A 19,366-nucleotide genomic window follows, 5' to 3' on the forward strand; every position below is an offset into this window, starting at 1 on the left:
CTACAAAAACAAACCCAAAACAATTAAGAAAATGGTCATAGGAACATACATATAGATAACTACCTTAAATGTGAATGGATTAAATGCTCCAACCAAAAGACACAGGCTTGCTGATTGGATATAAAAAGAGACCCATATATACGCTGTCTACAAGAGACCCACTTCAGACACATACAGACTGAAAGTGAGGGGATGGAAAAAGATATTCTATGCAAATGGAAATCAAAAGAAAGCTGGAGTAGCAATACTCATATCTGATAAAATAGACTTTAAAATAAAGAATGTTACAAGAGACAAGGAAGGACACTACATAATGATCAAGGGATCAATTCAAGAAGAAGATATAACAATTATAAATATATATGCACCCAACATAGGAGCACCTCAATACATAACGCAACTGCTAACAGCTATAAAAGAGGAAAGAGACAGTAACACAATAATACTGGGGGACTTTAACACCTCACTTACACCAATGGACAGATCATCCAGACAGAAAACTAATAAGGAAACAAAAGCTTTAAATGACACAACAGACCAGATAGATAAGGTACTTGTAGGACATTCCATCCAAAAACAGCAGAGTATACTTTCTTCTCAAGTGCACACGGAACATTCTCCAGGATAGATCACATCTTGGGTCACAAAACAAGCCTCGGTAAATTAAAAAAAACGGAAATCATATCAAGCATCTTTTCCAAACAGAACACTAGAAGATTAAAAACAAATCGCCAGGAAAAAAACGTAAAAAGCACAAACACATGGAAGCTAAACAATACGTTACTAAATAACCAAGAGATCACTGAAGAAATGAAAGACAAAATCAAAAAATACCTAGAGACAAATGACAAAGAAAACATGACAACCCCAAACGTATGGGATGCAGCAAAAGCAGTTCTAAGACGGAAGTTTACAGCAACACAATCCTACCTCAAAAAAACAAGAAGAATCTCAAATAAACAATCTAACCTTACACCTAAAGGAACTAGAGAAAGAAGAACAAACAAACCCAAAGTTAGTAGAAGGAAAGAAATCATGAAGATCAGAGCAGAAATAAATGAAATAGAAACAAAGAAAACAACAGCAAAGATGAATAAAACTAAAAGCTGGTTCCTTAAGATAAACAAAATTGATAAACCTTTAGCCAGACTCATCAAGAAAAAGAGAGAGGGGACTCAAATCAACAAAATTAGAAGTGAAAAAGGAGAGGTTACAATGGACACCACAGAAATACAAAGCATCCTAAGAGATTACTACATGCAACTCTATGCCAATAAAATGGAAAACCTGGAAGAAATGGACAAATTCTTAGAAAGGTACAAACTTCCAAGACTGAACCAGGAAGAAATAGAAAATGTGAACAGACAAATCACAAGTAATGAAATTGAAACTGTGATTAAAAATCTTCCAACAAACAAAAGTCCAGGACCAGATGGCTTCACAGGTGAATTCTATCGAACATTCAGAGAAGAGCTAACACCTATCCTTCTCAAACTCTTCCAAGAAATTACAGAGGAAGGAACACTCCCAAACTCATTCTATGAGGCCACCATCACCCTGATACCAAACCAGGAAAAGATACTACAAAAAAGAAAATTACAAATATCACTGATGAATATAGATGAAAAATCCTCAACAAAATACTAGCAAACAGTATCCGACAACACATTAAAAGGATCATACACCACGATCAAGTGGGATTTATCCCAGGGATGCAAGCATTCTTCAATATATGCAAATCAACCAGTGTGATACACCATATTAACAAGTTGAAGGAGAAAAACCATATGATCATCTCAATAGATGCAGAAAAGCTTCTGACAAAATTCAACACCGATTTATGATAAAAACTCTTCAGAAAGTGGGCACAGAGGGAACCTACCTCAATATAATAAAGGCCGTATATGACAAACCCACAGTCAACATCGTTCTCAGTGGTGAAAAACTGAAACATTTCTTCTAAGATCAGGAACAAGAAAAGGTTGCCCACTCTCACCACTGTTATTCAACATACTTTTGGTAGTTTTAGCCACAGCAATCAGAGAAGAAAAAGAAATAAAAGGAATCCTAATTGGAAACGAAGTAAAACTGTCACTGCACATGACATGATACTATACATAGATGATCCTAAAGATGCCACCAGAAAACTACTAGAGCTAATCAATGAATTTGGTAAAGTTGCAGGATATGAAACTAATGCACAGAAATCTCTTGCATTCCTATACACTAACAATGAAAGATCAGAAAGAGAAATTAAGGAAACAATCTCATTCACCATTGCAAAAAAAGAATAAAATACCTAGGAATTAACCTATCTAAGGAAGTAAAAACCTGTACTCAGAAAATTACAAGACACTGATGAAAGAAATCAAAGATGACACAAGCAGATGGAGAGATATACCATGTTCTTGGTTTGGAAGAATCAATATTGTGAAAATGACTCTACTACCCAAAGCAATCTACAGATTCAATGCAATCCCTATCAAATTACCAATGGAATTTTTTACAGAACTAGAACAAAAAAATTTTTAAATCTGTATGGAGACACAAAAGACCCCAAATAGCCAAAGCAATCTTGAGGGAAAAAAACGGAGCTGGAGGAATCAGACTCCCTGACTTCAGACTATACTACAAAGCTATAGTAATCAAGACAATATGGTACTGGCACAAAAACAGAAATACAGATAATGGAACAGGATAGAAAGCCCAGAGATAAACCCATGCACCTATGGTCAACTAATCTATGACAAAGAAGGTAAGGATATACAATGGAGAAAAGACAGTCTCTTCAATAAGTGGTGCTGGGAAATAAGAATGAAATTAGAACACTCCCTAACACCATACACAAAAATAAACTCAAAATGGATTAAAGACCTAAATGTAAGACTGGAAACTATAAAACTCTTAGAGAAAAACATAGGAAGAACACTCTTTGACATAATTCACAGCAAGATCTTTTTTGACCCACCTCCTAGAGAAATGGAAATAAAAACAAAAATAAACAAATGGGACCTAATGAAACTTAAAAGCTTTTGCACAGCAAAGGAAACTATAAACAAGACGAAAAGACAACCCTCAGAATGGGAGAAAATATTTGCAAACGAATCAACGGACAATGGATTAATCTCCAAAATATATAAACAGCTCATGCATCTCAATATTAAAAAAACAAACAACCCAATCCAAAAATGGGCAGAAGACCTAAACAGACATTTCTCCAAAGAAGACATACAGATGGCTGAGAGGTACATGAAAAGTTGCTCAACATCACTAATTATTAGAGAAATGCAAATCAAAACTACAGTGAGGTATCACCTCACACAGGTTAGAATGGGAGTCATCAGAAAATCTACAAACAACAAATGCTGGAGAGGGTGTGGAGAAAAGGGAACGCTCTTGCACTTGAAATTTTGGTGGGAATGTAAATTGATACAGACACTATGGAGAACAGTATGGAGGTTCCTTAAAAAACTAAAAAAAGAATTACCATATGACCAAGCTATCCCACTACCAGGCATACATCCCGAGAAAACCATAATTCAAAAAGACACATGTGGGCTTCCCTGGTGGCGCAGTGGTTGAGAGTCTGCCTGCCAATGCAGGGGACACGGGTTTGCGCCCCGGTCCGGGAAGACCCCACATGCCATGGAGCGGCTAGGCCCGTGAGCTGTGGTCGCTGAGCCTGTGCGTCCGGAGCCTGTGCTCCACAACGGGAGAGGCCACAACAGTGAGAGGCCCGCATACCACAAAAAAAAAAGACATATGCACCCTAATGTTCATTGCAGCACTATTTACAATAGCCAGGTCATGGGAGCAACCTAAATGCCCATCAACAGACGAATGGATAAAGAAGAAATAGTACATATATACAATGGAATATTACTCAGCCATAAAAAGGAACGAAATTGGGTCATTTGTGGAGTCGTGGATGGACCTAGAGACTGTCATACGGAGTGAAGTCAGAAAGAGAAAAACAAATATCATATAGTAACATATATATGTTGAATCTAGAAAAATGGTACAGATGAACTGGTTTGCAAGGCAGAAATAGAGACAGAGATGTAGAGAACAAAAATATGGACACCAGGGAGGGAAAGCGGGTGGTGGTAGGATGAATTAGGAGATTGCAATTGACATATATACACTAATATGTATAAAATAGATAAGTAATAAGAACCTGCTGTATAAAAAATAAAATTCAAAAAACAACAAACAAACAAACAAAAATTTAAAGAGGGTACCAGTCTCCTTAAAAAAAAAAAAAAGGCTTGGCAGGGGGGAATATTTCAAAGGACTTAATTTAAAAGATGTTAAGCTAATATGATGCTAGGTCTGTACAGTACTGCCCTGTCTACACAATCTCTATTTTTTCACTTGAAACACTTTGACATCATAAATAAGAAACATTTCTAAGAAGCGATTACACCACGGGGAGAATAAAGGTTCTGCTTTTGCCTGAGTGCTTTTGCTCACTCACTTAGATCATGCTGTTGAACAGAGTAAATCTAAATAATGATGATGATGACATCATTTATTGACTGGGTATACTATGTATCAACCACTGTTTTAAGTGCCAAACTTCTATTAACTCATTTAATCCTCACATTAAGCTCATGAAGTAAGCAGAATTAATCTTCCTCATAGTTACAAATATCTATTCTTATAATTTTTTCCAAATCTCTATTTCTCTAGTAGAAGATTCCTAAAGTACTGTTCAATCCCTTCACCTACAAACCAATTCAATGGAAGGAAGGGGGATGGAAGAGAGGGTAGACAAAAAAATATCTCCTAAATGTTGACTAAATCAGTAACATGGATAATGATATATGTGTATGTGAATGTTCACATTCTTTCTTCTCTCAGAAGCCATATTGCCCTAAATGAAGCATTTAAAGCAAAAATTTCAATCACTGCCCAGGTGTGAAGACCCACGTGTAGCAAGATGGTCGTTCCTTAAAAATCCACACACCTCCGTTCCCCAAATCCTTCTACTATTAAGATGGTGGAGGCTGGTCCCAACAGTATGCCCTCAACATGCCCTTATTTTCTTGCTGTCCTAGATCAATCTATATCCATTATCCTCCAGGCTTCTGAATCAGAACCCCCTGTGTTTTACTTTGAGCACATAATTTGCTACAATTAATAAGAACATTTTTCTATGTAGCTAAAGACACTTCTAACGTATAGTCAGATTTATCCTTAATAAAAAGTCTCCCTTTCATCCTCCTATCTTCTGTACTAATACTGCACCAATACACTACAATCACTATCACCAACTTCCAACAGTATGTGGACAATTCTGAAATTTCATCCATGTGCTACAAAATAAACTGTCTGGGGGAAATCCTGCTTTAAAAAGCAGCAGATCTGAAAATCTTGAATGGAATAGTCCTAGGCTACCGCTCTGCTTCTTACTGGCTATAATAACTTAAGGCTTGACTCATAAATCCAGGAGAAATATTACTTGATGTTTTTTCCTCATAACTCAATGAAAATATGACAAACTACACAGTGAGCCTGAACCTCAAGACAAATGGCAGAGCCATGGGAAGACAGCAACATGTAGATAAGCCTGCAACAAAAAGGAATAAAGCAAAGAGCATATACCTTCTTGCTTTTCAAAAAATACATACCATAGTATAATTGTGAGCCACTTTATGCAAATCTGTACAACCTTGAGCATCAGCAAAAGAACGGATTCCAAGACAGTTGGATGGGTGAAGCTGTTTCATTAAAAACTTACAGCATGCTTCTACAACCTGTGAAAGCTGAAGAAGGCAAGCTGTAGATAACAGGCACTCAATATTATCTTCTTTTAATTCAAGGCGGCCTTAATGATAAAAAGAAATTCCATTAACTATGGAATTATATTAACTTTAGTTTATAAGGTAATTGGTGTTAACAGTAATAATTCTAAGCAAGAGCTCATTACATGCATTCCAGACATAGATGATTTAAGACATTCCAAAAAGAAAAAAAAGTACTAAACATGAAAAAAAACTATTAGCACTTTGTGACTTCTACTAAAATTTAAAAATTAATAGCTTGTTTCCAGAATTTTTAAAGAATGACTTAATTAGTAATATATATATTACATATAACTAAAATTTTAAATACAATAATTAAAAAACATAACTCATCAAATTATTACATTAACATTTAAAAATATCATTCAATAGCTTAATTATGATAACCATTTTAAAGGTTCTAATATAGAGATTTTAACCTATATACATACCACCAGGGGTGGTGATTATAACAGCAGAATTAACTGTTAGCTAAGGCAGGCTTTATTAAAAGCAGAAATCTGAAATCTAATAATACAACTTACATTTAAGAACTTTTAAATTCATATTTTCAGATTTATTACCTGTATATGCATACTGAATCAAGGACCATAGTGAATTCGGTTCTACACCTTCCATTTTTATTTCTTCTTGCCTTGCTTCCCTGACATCATTAGTAAACATGGCAGCAAAATAATCTGAGACAGAAGAGAGCACCAATCTAAGAACATATTAGAAGAAAAGCAACAAATCAGTGACAATATCAAAGCTGATGCTCATTAGTAAATGCTGCTGCTTTCTTTTTCCTTATTTTTCTTTTCCTTTTTAAAAAAAATTTTGTTACCCATAGAGAGTGTTTGGTACTGAGAAATGCATTTTAAGTTTGACCAATTGCTTTATGCTCTAGCTCCTTCCTTGGAGTAACAAATTACCATTACTGAAAATTTTCTGCTGACATAAATGATTTACTCATTCACTACTTAAATATTCCTTTTTAACATCCTGAAAAAAAAGCTACAAGCTCACAGCATTAAACTGATGGTTAAAAAAAGGGGGAGAAGAATGCAAAGGTTCTTCTTTTTATCACTTTTGAAAATAATCTAAGTTTTGTTTTAATTGTAGAGGTAGTCAATACATGGAAGACACTTGAGACTGGTTTTAGGTTATTTAAAAAAAATATTTATTTATGTATTTGGCTGCGCCAGGTCTTCATTGCCATGTGTGGAATCTTCGTTGCGGCATGTGGGATCTTTTAGTTGTTGGCATGCAAACTCTTAGTTGCAGCATGTGGGATCTAGTTCCCTGACCAGGGATCAAACCTGGGCCCCCTGCATTGGGAGCACGAGTCTTAGCCACTGGACCACCAGGGAAGTCCCAGCAGGTTATTTTTAAACTTCATGATTTTTAAATTATTATAGTATATTATAATGCTTGTATTTTGTTATAAAATTATATCATTATCACAATACAAAACTATACTTTGTATTTTGTTATAATACATTATTATATATTAGGTATGTCTCTGTCCAAATTATTGATAGTCGCATATTAAGCAAAAATAGTTTATAAATATATGTATTTGAAACGTGCATTTTTCATTTGATAATATGTCTTGAAGATATTTTCCATATCAGCACACTTACACAGATTTACTTTATTCATTTGTTAAAGAAGTAGAAATTATGATACAGATAATAGTTGAAGCTCTCTCTATGTTCCTCTCTAATTCCCTTCACCTCTCTCCCCAGGAGGGCACTGCTGAATCCTACGGTTTGCCAAACTGCTCTCCAAAGAGCTGTGCCAGTTTAGTCTAGCACCAGCACTGCATAAGAGTTAACCTTTCCCCACAATATTGTCGATGTCAAAATTTTGGCCACCTGCAAGGTGTTAAATGGTATCTCATTGTTGTTTTAATTTTCATTCACCTGATTGTTAGTGAGGTTGAAGATGTTTTCAAATGTTTTTTGGCCATTCAGGTTTCTTCTTCTGAGAACTGCCCATTCATTCAGTTATTCACTGAACAAATAATAATGCACACCTAATAAATACTGGGCACTGTTCTAAATACTTGAGATGTATTAATACCTTCTCTTATGGAGTCTTATATTCTACAGGGAGACAAATACCCAGCAGAAGTAAATTCTATAGTACATCAAAAAGTGATAAGTGCCATGGGGAAAAAAGCAGGGTAAGGGCAAATGGGGAGTGGGTTTAAATAGGTGGTCTCATGGGAAGGTGACACTTCAGAAAAGACTTGAAGGAGGTGCAGGAATTAGTCACACAGGTATTTGGGAACAGCATTCAGGCAGAGTAGCAGCCAGTGCAAAAATCCAAAGGCAGAAGCGGCATGCCTGCCACATGCAAGAGACCACAAGGGGGTCAGTGTGGTTCAAGCAGAGTGAGAAAGGAGGGCAGAACGGTAAAGAGGTAATGGCAGGCTGGATCACATAAGCCACTGTGAGGAAATGGGCTTTCACGCTGTGACATGAGGAGGCACTGGAAAGTTTGATCACAGAAGCAACCAGATCTAAGTTCCATTTTAAAGGATCACTCAGGGAGCTGTGTAGAAAATGGAATGTAGGGGGGAAAAGTGCAAACAGGGAGACTAGTTAGGAGTTTCTTGCACTGGTAATCCAGGTAAGGTAATGAGTTTTGTTTTGTAAACAGGGAATTTGAGATGCCTGTATGAAATTCAGGTTGGAATATCTTTCTAATAAACCCATGCTCACAACATGGACTTTCTGTCACAATATATAGTAGCATCTCAATAAATATATGCTGAACTGAGTAACTGAAAACTTTAAGACCAAGACCATTTTTTCTAATTTTACGTTCGCTTTGGAGGGTTTAACAAAACTTTTGGGACACAGTATTAATTAGTTTTGAAAGGTATTATAAAAAAAACCTTTGGGATCATAATGGTGATTAACACTGAACAATTAAATATGTAATTATTAGGAGAAAAATAATGAATCGTTATTTATTTAACAGCTTCCATTTCCTTTTCTTACATCAAGAAGTAATACTTCATTTCTGTTAAAGGCTTTTATTCCCTAGCACCACTGCTTTTCATATTTCTTGGAGGCAGGCAAACAGAAGTTGGAATAGATGTGGCTATTTAAAAACTCAACAGTTTTGCCACTCCATTCCACCAGCCTTTTTGTTTCTAAATACTCAAAGCTCTAATTTCTACTGAGCTTACTGAAAGTTATTTAATAGGTAGAATTAGGTGGAGTGCTGCTCGTAGTAGCTGAAATCTATACCAAACAATACTGATTTCAGGCTGGTATGTTTTGTTTTTATGCTTCTACAGAGGGAAAGTGATCCTTTTGGGGTCATTTAATGTGTAATAATTTCATATGCACTGTCTTCTTTGCAGAAACTCCATGAAATATACCACTTTACTAAAAGAGTCCATTGCATAATCAATTAGAACAAGTTACCTCAATATACATAATTAAATGATCAAGGAAATATTTCACACATATAGAAATATAGAAAACAATTACCTGTGAGCTGGAATTCTGCGATCACCAGCAACTAGAATTACATCGCATAACTGTTTGTGTCTCAAATAGTTTTCCATCTTTTTGAATGTTTGTTCAGCATGATTAAGGGCTTGGAAGAATTCATCTGATGAACATGGCTCCATAGTATGGCAGGATGATACTGTCTGACTGCTATTGGAAGTCCTGAAAAGAAAGGAAACACACATTTTGAAAAGTCGCTAACACATTAAAAATATCTTTCCTATTAAGTCCTTTTAAATCCTTCAAATGTAATAGAAGCAATGCTATCAGTCTATATTAATGAACAATCATTCATCATTTTTGCCTTTGAAAATCAAATGATGGCTCAAATCATATGTGTGTCTTGCAAACATTGTGAATGTGATACCTTCTAGTTAATAGCTACATATATTCTTTGCCTGTTCCTGAGGTCTCTTCTCTGGTCAATACGACGTCTCTGCTGAAAAAGAGCCAAACTATATTCATATTGATAGTCATAGCTCCAACATTATATTTAAGGGCATAAGAGATATATATGTTTTTTTTTTGCGGTACGCGGGACTCTCACTGTTGTGGCCTCTCCTGTTGCGGAGCACAGGCTCCGGACGTGCAGGCTCAGCGGCCATGGCTCACGGGCCTAGCCGCTCCACGGCATGTGGGATCTTCCTGGACCGGGGCATGAACCCGTGTCCCCTGCATCGGCAGGTGGACTCTCAACCACTGTGCCACCAGGGAAGCCCAAGAGATCATTTTTTGAAGGCAGAAAGGGAATTAAACTCTTTTGGAGATATAAACCCAAGCCATCCTTTATTTAAAAATGGGTTATGTTCACAGTTCATTTATAACTGTTTAGAACACAAAATATATTATAAAATTATAAATGAATTATAAATAATTATAAATTATAAATAATTATTAATAGATCATTATAAATAAATCATTATAAATTATAAATAAATCATTTGATTCTCTGACTAGTCTTCAATAGCCCAGGTAACCTATAACTTAGATTATAGCTTAAAAGAATTTGATGGCCTAACCCAGGTATCTAAAAATTATTTGAAATTTCCAAATTATAATTTGAAGAGTATTTGTTCTATATTTTCATTATGATTCATTGATGGAAATGGTGAAAAAGTGAAAAGATTGGGACTAAGAATGAAATCCTAAACCCACCCCTCTCCCCTAGATCCCTTCTCCAAGATCACTTGGATCAAGTAATCAACATCCCTTGGTTATACAATTAACTACAAAACTACCGACTATGCCGTAACGTAGTTATCATTTCTCATCAGATCTACTTTTAAGGATATAATCATTCTGATAAATGCTTTGTTGAATTAAGCCTCACTACATCTTAAGAGAATTATCTTAATATAAATATCTAATACCTTACCAGGGACCAGCTGTCCTCTTGACCACCAACCTTACCCTCTTTGCTGATTTGTATTAGCTCTCTGGCTCCTAGGAATTCAAATTTTCTACTCCTATTTACACTCTCTGCTGAACATTTCGAACTTCTTGATTTGCTTTCAAGGCTTCAGTTGCTATCACATGTTAAATAAACATGTTATTTCAATGTGACCATTAATTCAGAGATTTTTGGGTATAGCAATCACTCCCACTGCTCCAAATGAAGGATCAAAAGAAGTGCAGGCTTCTGATTTGTAGTCTGTGGAAAAGCAAAGCTGTCCATTCACAAAAAGAACATGAAAGAGGTAGGAACAAAGCTACTCAGGCTTAAAGAGCTGCACAGCTTTCTAGCGTTTCTTGTTCTATTTTAAGAAATTTGGGACCTTGCACATACAATTTTAATAATGGAAGAATTTACTTAAAAAAAGAATTTGCTGCATATCCAGACAACTGTAGAACCTAGGTATCAGAACCATTACACACAGAATTTTTACATCTAGAAGGAACCTATGTAGTCATTTAATTCAACTCCCTTATTTTGCAGATGAGAAAATTTTGAGGCCCCAAATGGCTCAAAGTGTTCAACCAAGGACATATAGGTAGCTGGATACAAAACCAGGGATCAGGAGGCATTCAGAATGTTGGTCAAATCACTCACAAAGGAATGGAAATTTTTGCTTACCTTTACCTTAAGGCATCAATGAGTGCAAGGACCAAGGGTATGAAGGGAGAATGATAGTACAATATGAATGAGGATAATTTAACAATAACAACAACAAAAGACATGAGAATTCAGGATCTTAGACAAAAGTCTACTGCTCTGTTACTGCCCCTTAGCTAGGGTTAAGACAGCAAGAGTCTCTTAGTTTTCCATGGGGCAGAGATAACATCTCTATCTCTGGCTAATCAAAGGTTTTTAATACTCTGGCTCTGTGTAATTTATAATGTCATTACTTTCTTACTATTTCTTTTCCTATTATGTGTTTTGGTTTGGAAGCTTGAATTGGAGAGGTATGGGGTAGTGATTAAGAGCATTTTAGGAAGGTTCTAGAACTGTGCTGTCCAATATAGTAGCTACTAGCCCCCATGTGGCTATTTTTTTTTTTTTTTTTTTTGCTGTACGCAGGCCTCTCACTGTTGTGGCCTCTCCCGTTGCAGAGCACAGGCTCCGGATGCGCAGGCTCAGCGGCCATGGCTCATGGGCCCAGCCGCTCCGCGGCATGTGGGATCTTCCCGGACTGGGGCATGAACCCATGTCCCCTGCATCGGCAGGCAGACTCTCAACCACTGTGCCACCAGGGAAGCCCCCCATGTGGCTATTTTAATTAAAATAAAATTAAATTAAAAAGTTCTTTAGTTGAACTAGTCATATTTCAAATGCTCAAGTAGCCCCATGGGGCTAGTGGCTGCCAGATTGGATGGTGCAGATATAGAACATTTCCATCATTGCATAAAGTTCTATTGCATAGTGCTGATTCAACTCTGTTACTATGCATCTGGACGAGTTATTTAACTTCTCTAAGTCTTACCTCCAATAGCAATACAGGAATAAGTAATACATAGTACTTTCTTTTAGAGGATCCTTCATGGGAGGATTATTAAATGAATGCATAACCCTAGCACAGAAAAAGTACACAATCAAGATAAATAAACTCCTATTAGTAGATCCTTGCTTTTCAAAGGCCAATGGGAAGGTCTGTAATCTCAGTCTTTTGTCTTATACAATGTTGTTTGTTTGGTTGTCTTCCTAAAAAACGATCGCCAACATTATCAATTTTTATAACTAAATTTCCTGATTCCTAATTAAAATGGCCTTTAACAAACCCAGTAGACATCCTAACCCACAATATAAACATCTGGGAATAGGCCATTTATGGAGCATTTAAAACATATTTCTCTGTGATTCCTACTAGATCTTTACATGGTAACAGAGGAAATATATCTAACATTTCTGCTTAGTTTTATTTCTTTGATGTTACTAAGATGGTAAGTCATATTTCAAAGAATTGCATCATGAGATCATTCAAATCTTTTGTAACAGACGTTCACTGTAATGAACTCTACATTGCTGGATATTTCCAGGCTACCGGGAAACATTTAATTTTTAGCTTATTGTCCCTCTGCAGTAGGCTATGAATTTGTAAGTCAGAAAATGCCTAAACATAGAAAAGAGGCAAGTATCAAACAAATCAAGTCACCAACTATTTATAGAGTAACTCCTGAGATGCATTATTGCACCAGTTGTTAGAAACTGGGGATGCAAAGAAGGTATGATTTTTTTCTTTTAGTGAAGGGACTTAGAATTTGAAGACTTAAGTTTTATAAAGTGGAAAAAAGTAAACAGCAACACTAATACATGCAATTCTTCAGATTTCACACATCTGTGCGCACACAATATGCACCATGGCCAATACTATCTTTTAATTAGAAACTATTTAGATTTCCTCACTATCATCACCAGAACTTGCATTAGGCTTTCTTAATGGAGTAATTTTTCAAAAAGAAGTTTTAAAAATCACTTCACAAGAATTATACTGTATATGATTTTGCGTAGAAAACAAAGCTGCATTGAAACTCTTAAGTGGTCTGTTGGCTCACTCCCCAGGTAAGTGATAAGCTGCCTCATAGCTTCTGGCATTCAGAATTCATGCTTTTGCCAAAGTGCAGATTACTATATCATGAATCTTTTGACACCTTTTACACATATTCAAAGTCACAAATGTAAAATAAGAATGTAAATTGCTTAGTATAGGCTAGCAGTCTCTAAAAATATTTTTATGCATATCCTTTTCAGTATACTTTTAAGCATGTGCCCCAATATATGGATATTTATGAGTTTATAAAAGATATACATATGTCATTGTACAATTATTATTTACATTATAAAACAGAAAAAAATAGATTAAAAAAATAAAATGTAAATAAACATTCTAGTATATATACATATAATTACCATTTCTCCAACAGATCATCTTGTACATCCCTAATTGGAACGTAACTGCGATCAGAATTTACAGAAAGGAAAGATCAGTATGGGCTGGTGATCGGAAAGGCAACAAGCAGCAGGTGAGATCTGAAATACATCTTAAGGTTTAGATGAGCAAGGAGGAAGAGAAGTTGGGGTTTTCTATTTTAAGGAGAAGACAAGGCAGGTGCATAAAGAGAAATGGCAAGAGGCAAAGAAAAAGAATACCTTCACCTCTTCCCTTCTCAAGAGAAATACTTTTTCATTTTGGAATTTAAGGAGGTCTCTGCTGGTCCTGCAGTCAGAATATCTGTGGTGAAAAGAGTCAAATGTTGTTTATATAAGAATCAGATTTTCTTAAACAATAACCAGTGTGAAGGAGAAGGGCCAGTGGGCCCTCTCATACAATGCTGCTGAGAATTAAAAGAGGAGTAATGTTCCTGAAATAACTTTGAGAATACAGATCAAAAACCCTAAAAACGTGCACACCCTTGGGACTTTATCCAGAGGAAATGGTCATCTGTATGTAGAGATCTAACTATGGGGACGGGGTTATCACAGGTTGTTTCTAACAAGAAAATATTGGAAACAATCTAAATTCCAAAAAAATTCAAATATTGGTTAAATAACCAAAAGGTATGTCTGTGCAAGGGAGAATGATGCAGCCATTCAAAAAGATACAGGAGAACATTTAATGACATAGCAAGCTGTTTTACTGGACACTGCTTTTGCCTATCCAGGATTCTTTCTATGGTAACAGACCCATCTCGACCTTTTGGGAAACCACACATACCCTACCTCAGTTCACAGGGCTTGGGCAGAGTTGAGTCTTCCCCCTGGGCAGAGGTGAGCAAGCAACTGGGGCCTGGCCAACAAGAGTATCATATCTTCTGGTTATAATGATTGATTTGGGTGGACATAAGATCCAAACAAGACCAATGAGAGTCCATTTCAAGATGTTTGTTGGTACTCTTGGAAAAGAGTCACTCTCTTTCCATTGAGGAGGTTAAGCTGATAAAAAGTAAACTTGGAGCTACTAGTGGCTTTTTGCTACCACAAAGAAAGCCTGCCTAAGGAAATGCCATCACAAAGGAAAACAGATTCTAAAGAGGGGGAATAAAAGGATTTCTGGTGTTATTTGAGTATCTGGATTCATCATGTCTAAAGTTGTTTGAGTTTTTCTTTACTTATGTGAATCAAAATGTTCTAGTTTTTGCTTGTCAGTTTGAGTTGGGGCTTCTGCCTTTTTTGACCAAAGGAGTCTTCATTTTATATTTACATTAGGGCAAAAAAGGTTACAAAATAGTATGTACAATAAGATTCAGATTTTTATTCTAAAAATATATTTTTATTCTATACTTACCTAAAATATACTGGAAGGATACTTCCTCAAATTGTTAATGGTTATTATTTGGGGTGGCAGGGTAATTTATAATTTTTGTTTTTCCATTTCTGCTTATCTCTATTTGCTCACGTCTCAGTGGTAAAAATAGTAAATAATATGGGAAAAAACTCATTAAAAAATTAGATCCAAAGATTCCGAAGAGTTCTATCCAGCTGTCCTCACCTCTTGCACCCTGTTGATTTTAACCTCCAAACCATTCTTCACATCTACCACAGTAATGAGTTTTAGCTGGACACATGGCTACTCAGGCAGAGACCACAGCTGCGCCTCCTCCTTTGCTACTAGTCGTGGCCATGTGATTAGGTTTTCAACAATGGCACGTGAGCAGAAATGATATATGCAACTTGTGTTATTTGCTTAATGTCCTCCCTTTTCTTTCTTTGGTCCTTCCCATAGGCTAGAATGCAGAGGGGAGCTGAGGAAGCTTTGACCATAAAGAAATAATAACACCCTACAGGAGGGAGAAACAATATGGAAGGAATCTGGGTCTCTGAGGGAACCTGTGTAGCAGAGCTACCTGTCTGCCCTGAGCCACTTCCCCATTTGTTAGGTGACAGAGAAATAAACTTCTATTTTATTTGAGCCACTATATTTCTGAATCTCTTTGTTATATTATCTTAGCCTATTCTCTACTAATATATTCCCTAAAGTTAAATGGCCAAATTATATGGCTCTGTGCATGAGTGATTATGTGGTGTGTGTATGTGTGTGCATGTGTATCATTGTTTTCATGCCTAATATATCTAATTCTAAAAATGTAAAACTTCACTATCCAGTTCCAACTAGATGAAAATAAAATATAAGCAATAAGTGTCATAAAAGGTTCTTTTGCCTTAAAAATCTGGACTTATAAATACCAGTTGTACAACTGTAATGCTCAACATTTTTCCTAAGCTGATTCTTTCTAGGAACTAACATGATTCCAATAAATTCCTATTCTGTTTAAACCAGCCAATTTCAGTTGCTTAAAACTAAGAACACTGATTGATACAGTGTACAGACAGGCTTTAGAGGGTTCACGAATTCCTTGAACCCCATATGAAATATTTAACACACACATGTGCACATACGCACATGTATGTGCACACACACATACAGACGGTTTTCTGGGGAGAGTTTCCATGGCTTATGTCAAGGGAATCCATGATATGACTTGGGCATACACATGTGAGGGAGGACAATGCAATACATCCTTCCCAGATACAAGTACAATATAGTTGAACTTCTTTGCCATCTCTGGAAGCAAAATTTTTTTCATGTGGAAACATACAAGATTTTAATTTTAAAGTGAACCAGAATTAATAGAATGGTTCAAACAAGGAAATATAGAGGCAACCTAAAGAGGGTCAAGAAAAAGGAGATAGCACTTGAGAAATGGTATATTATGAAGATAACCCCTTGTTGGGAGAGGAGAAGGACCTAAATGCCTTCAAGATGAGTCAAAGAATAGCAGATCAACCAACAAGGTATAGAAGAGTTCAAGGGTATGTGCAGTTGAAACACAGAGTAGCAAACAATGGATAACACAGATCGGATGACTGTGGGTAAAGGGTTGTGGGTCGAGAGATTATACCTGTATGCCAGCCAGGGTTGGCTTTTTCAAGAACCAGGCTGAGAAAATTAGTTGAGGAGAGAAAGTGAAACTGGATAGACTGAATCATTAACTGTTATGTTGATCCAAGTTGAACTCAGTGATTAAATGAATAGTCACAGAAAACTGCTTACTGGTATGTGTGCATGAAATCTGCATGTTAATCGTTTGGGTTCAAAATGCAGCTATTTCCAAGTGATCAAGGTCAATATCAACAGTGATAAGTTAGACTGATGATATGTATCTTTGATATGATGTGCTGAAAATGGTACTTTACCTTTGTGGTCTTCCTCCTTAAAACTCATTAACCCCCACCTAAGCATGAGAAAAATATCAGACAAATCCCAACTGAGTAAGACATTCTACAAAACACCTGACCACTACTCCCCAAACTGCTAAGGTCATCAAAAACAAGGAAAGTTTGAGAAACTGTCACAGCCCAGAGGAGCCTAAGGAGATATGATGATTAAATGTAACTGGTATCCTGGACTGTAACAGATAAAAGGACGTTAGGACGTTTTCTGTAACAGTAAAAAGGAAATTAAGGAAATCTGAATAAAGTATGGGCTTTAGTTAATAATAATGTATCATACTGGTTTAACAGTAACAGATACACCATATTAATATATTAGTAATAGGGAAAACTGGGTGTGGGATATAAGGAACTCACTATACTATCTTTGAAATTCTCCTGTAAATCTAAAACTATTGTAAAAATATAAACTTTAGTTTTTTAAACGCGGTTTCATTTTACTTACTAATCTTGAGCAAGTTACTTACCCTTTCTGTGCCTCATTGGCCCCATCTCTACAATTAGAATGATAATAATAGCAATCTAACTCAGAAATTTGTGAAGACTAAATGAGGTAATATAGTACTAAAATGCTTAGAACAGTGTCTCACAGATAGCAAGCCCCCAATCAATATTAGCTATTATAATTTTTGGATATTTGTATAGAAGCATTTTATACATATTGACTAAAAGTAGTCTGATATATAAAATATTAAACCCTAACTTTATAAACAAAGGTTGTTTATAATGAAATTATAAATAATGAAAATTTCTCCAATATGTCAATATTACATAATTTCAAAATTGGCAAATCCAGTAAAGTGTAAACCGTGTTTAAGCTATGGTCACATGGTGAGCCACTATGTAAACCTGGCTGGCCCTGGTGAAAATTCATCCTGAGTTAAAGTCATTGGAACCTACTGCTCACATAGGTCACAACAGTTACTTAGGGTTTAAAATTCCTCATGGTAGGGCTTCCCTGGTGGCGCAGTGGTTGAGAAGCTGCCTGACAATGCAGGGGACTAAGGGTTCGAACCCTGGTCTGGGAAGATCCCACATGCCGCGGAGCAACTAGGCCCGTGAGCCACAACTACTGAGCCTGCGTGTCTGGAGCCTGTGCCCCGCAACAGGAGAGGCCGCGACAGTGAAAGGCCCGCGCACCGCGATGAAGAGTGGCCCCCGCTCGCCGCAACTAGAGAAAGCCCTCGCGCAGAAACGAAGACCCAACACAGCCAAAAATAAAAATAAATAAATAAAAATTAAAAAAAAAAAATTCCTCATGGTATAAAAAACAAAGTTTTAAATTTTATTTTAAAAACAAAGTAATGACTTAGAGATGATTCCATAGACAGAGAGTGGCTAGGCTATAGACCCAAGATCCAAGTTAAAAGATAAGAAATCACTTAGATGTGTGACAGCAGAAATTACCATAAGCCGAAGGCTCAGGCAGACATTTCTCCTACTTAGAATACAACTGATCAAACATATTAGCAACATATGCTGCCTCTTAACTTCTGCTTTAACTTGTCTGGACCCACTGTAGGGGTTATGATTCTGTGTATGTAAAACCATTAAGTTGTCTTCCCTTTTTTCTAATAACTCAAAATTTCAATCTGAGTTCTGAGGTCTGTGCAAGTATTATGACCGCTTAAATGAGAAATTCTTCGTATATTGTATTTCCCCACCATGTGATATCAATCTATAGTATACTCAAATGTTTACTATATATTTTATTATTTGCAAATATTATATAATGGATTATTTCCAAGTTATATACAAAATCTGATGAATGGCAGTGCAGCTTCTTTTGACATTAACAGTGATAGTTTTTGATTTGTTTACAGTAGAAGGGCAAACACCTAGAGAGACTGCTTACTTAATCAAAAAGCTGGGGGCAAATAAATTTATCCTCATAACGAAGATCAAAGACTCAGAGCTGGAGGACTGAAGGAGGATGTGACAATTAGATGTATTTAAATCTAGGGAAAAAATGGAAAAGTAAAAGTATACACACAAATGACGTTTCTAAAATCTAGAATACTTTTTTGCAATAAGATGTTGGGATAGAAATTTTAACCCACCAGGAATATTAAATTTCTTTGACAGATTTCCCCTCTTATATCTAAAAATCAAAGACATGTTCTCTAAGTACATTTTATTTTTGAAGTAATATTTTAGAAATAGTTTGGTCACTGCAGATGTGAACTGTTTACTCCCATCTTATTATTTAATCTCTCAATCTTCTTGATTAGCATTTGAAAACAACTACATTTATTTTAAATTTTAAAACATATAATTTTCTTATTTTTATAACTCCTACAACTAAAAATAACAATTGTATTTTCTTGAAGTATGCACATAGCTACCTCAGTAAAAAAAAAAAGTCTTTTTCTGTCATAATGAAT

General features: G+C 36.0%; 1 protein-coding gene across 1 annotated transcript in view; it reads right to left on the minus strand.

Moving 5' to 3' along the window:
• The window catches only part of KLHL5 (kelch like family member 5), a 75,566-nt gene that overhangs the window by 34,062 nt on the left and 22,138 nt on the right, over positions 1-19,366 (minus strand). The window contains exons 3-5 of the mRNA XM_027103157.1: positions 9,296-9,478; positions 6,371-6,507; positions 5,634-5,830 (exon numbers count right to left, since the gene is read on the minus strand). Of these exons, the coding sequence (XP_026958958.1) occupies positions 5,634-5,830; positions 6,371-6,507; positions 9,296-9,478 (517 nt within the window). The remainder of the gene's footprint in view (positions 1-5,633; positions 5,831-6,370; positions 6,508-9,295; positions 9,479-19,366) is intronic.

This window comes from Aethalodelphis obliquidens, unplaced genomic scaffold (genome assembly GCF_003676395.1).
Source record: "Aethalodelphis obliquidens isolate GAN/ISIS:26980383/991018 unplaced genomic scaffold, ASM367639v1 scaffold6, whole genome shotgun sequence".
Classification (NCBI taxonomy): Eukaryota; Metazoa; Chordata; class Mammalia; order Artiodactyla; family Delphinidae; genus Aethalodelphis; species Aethalodelphis obliquidens.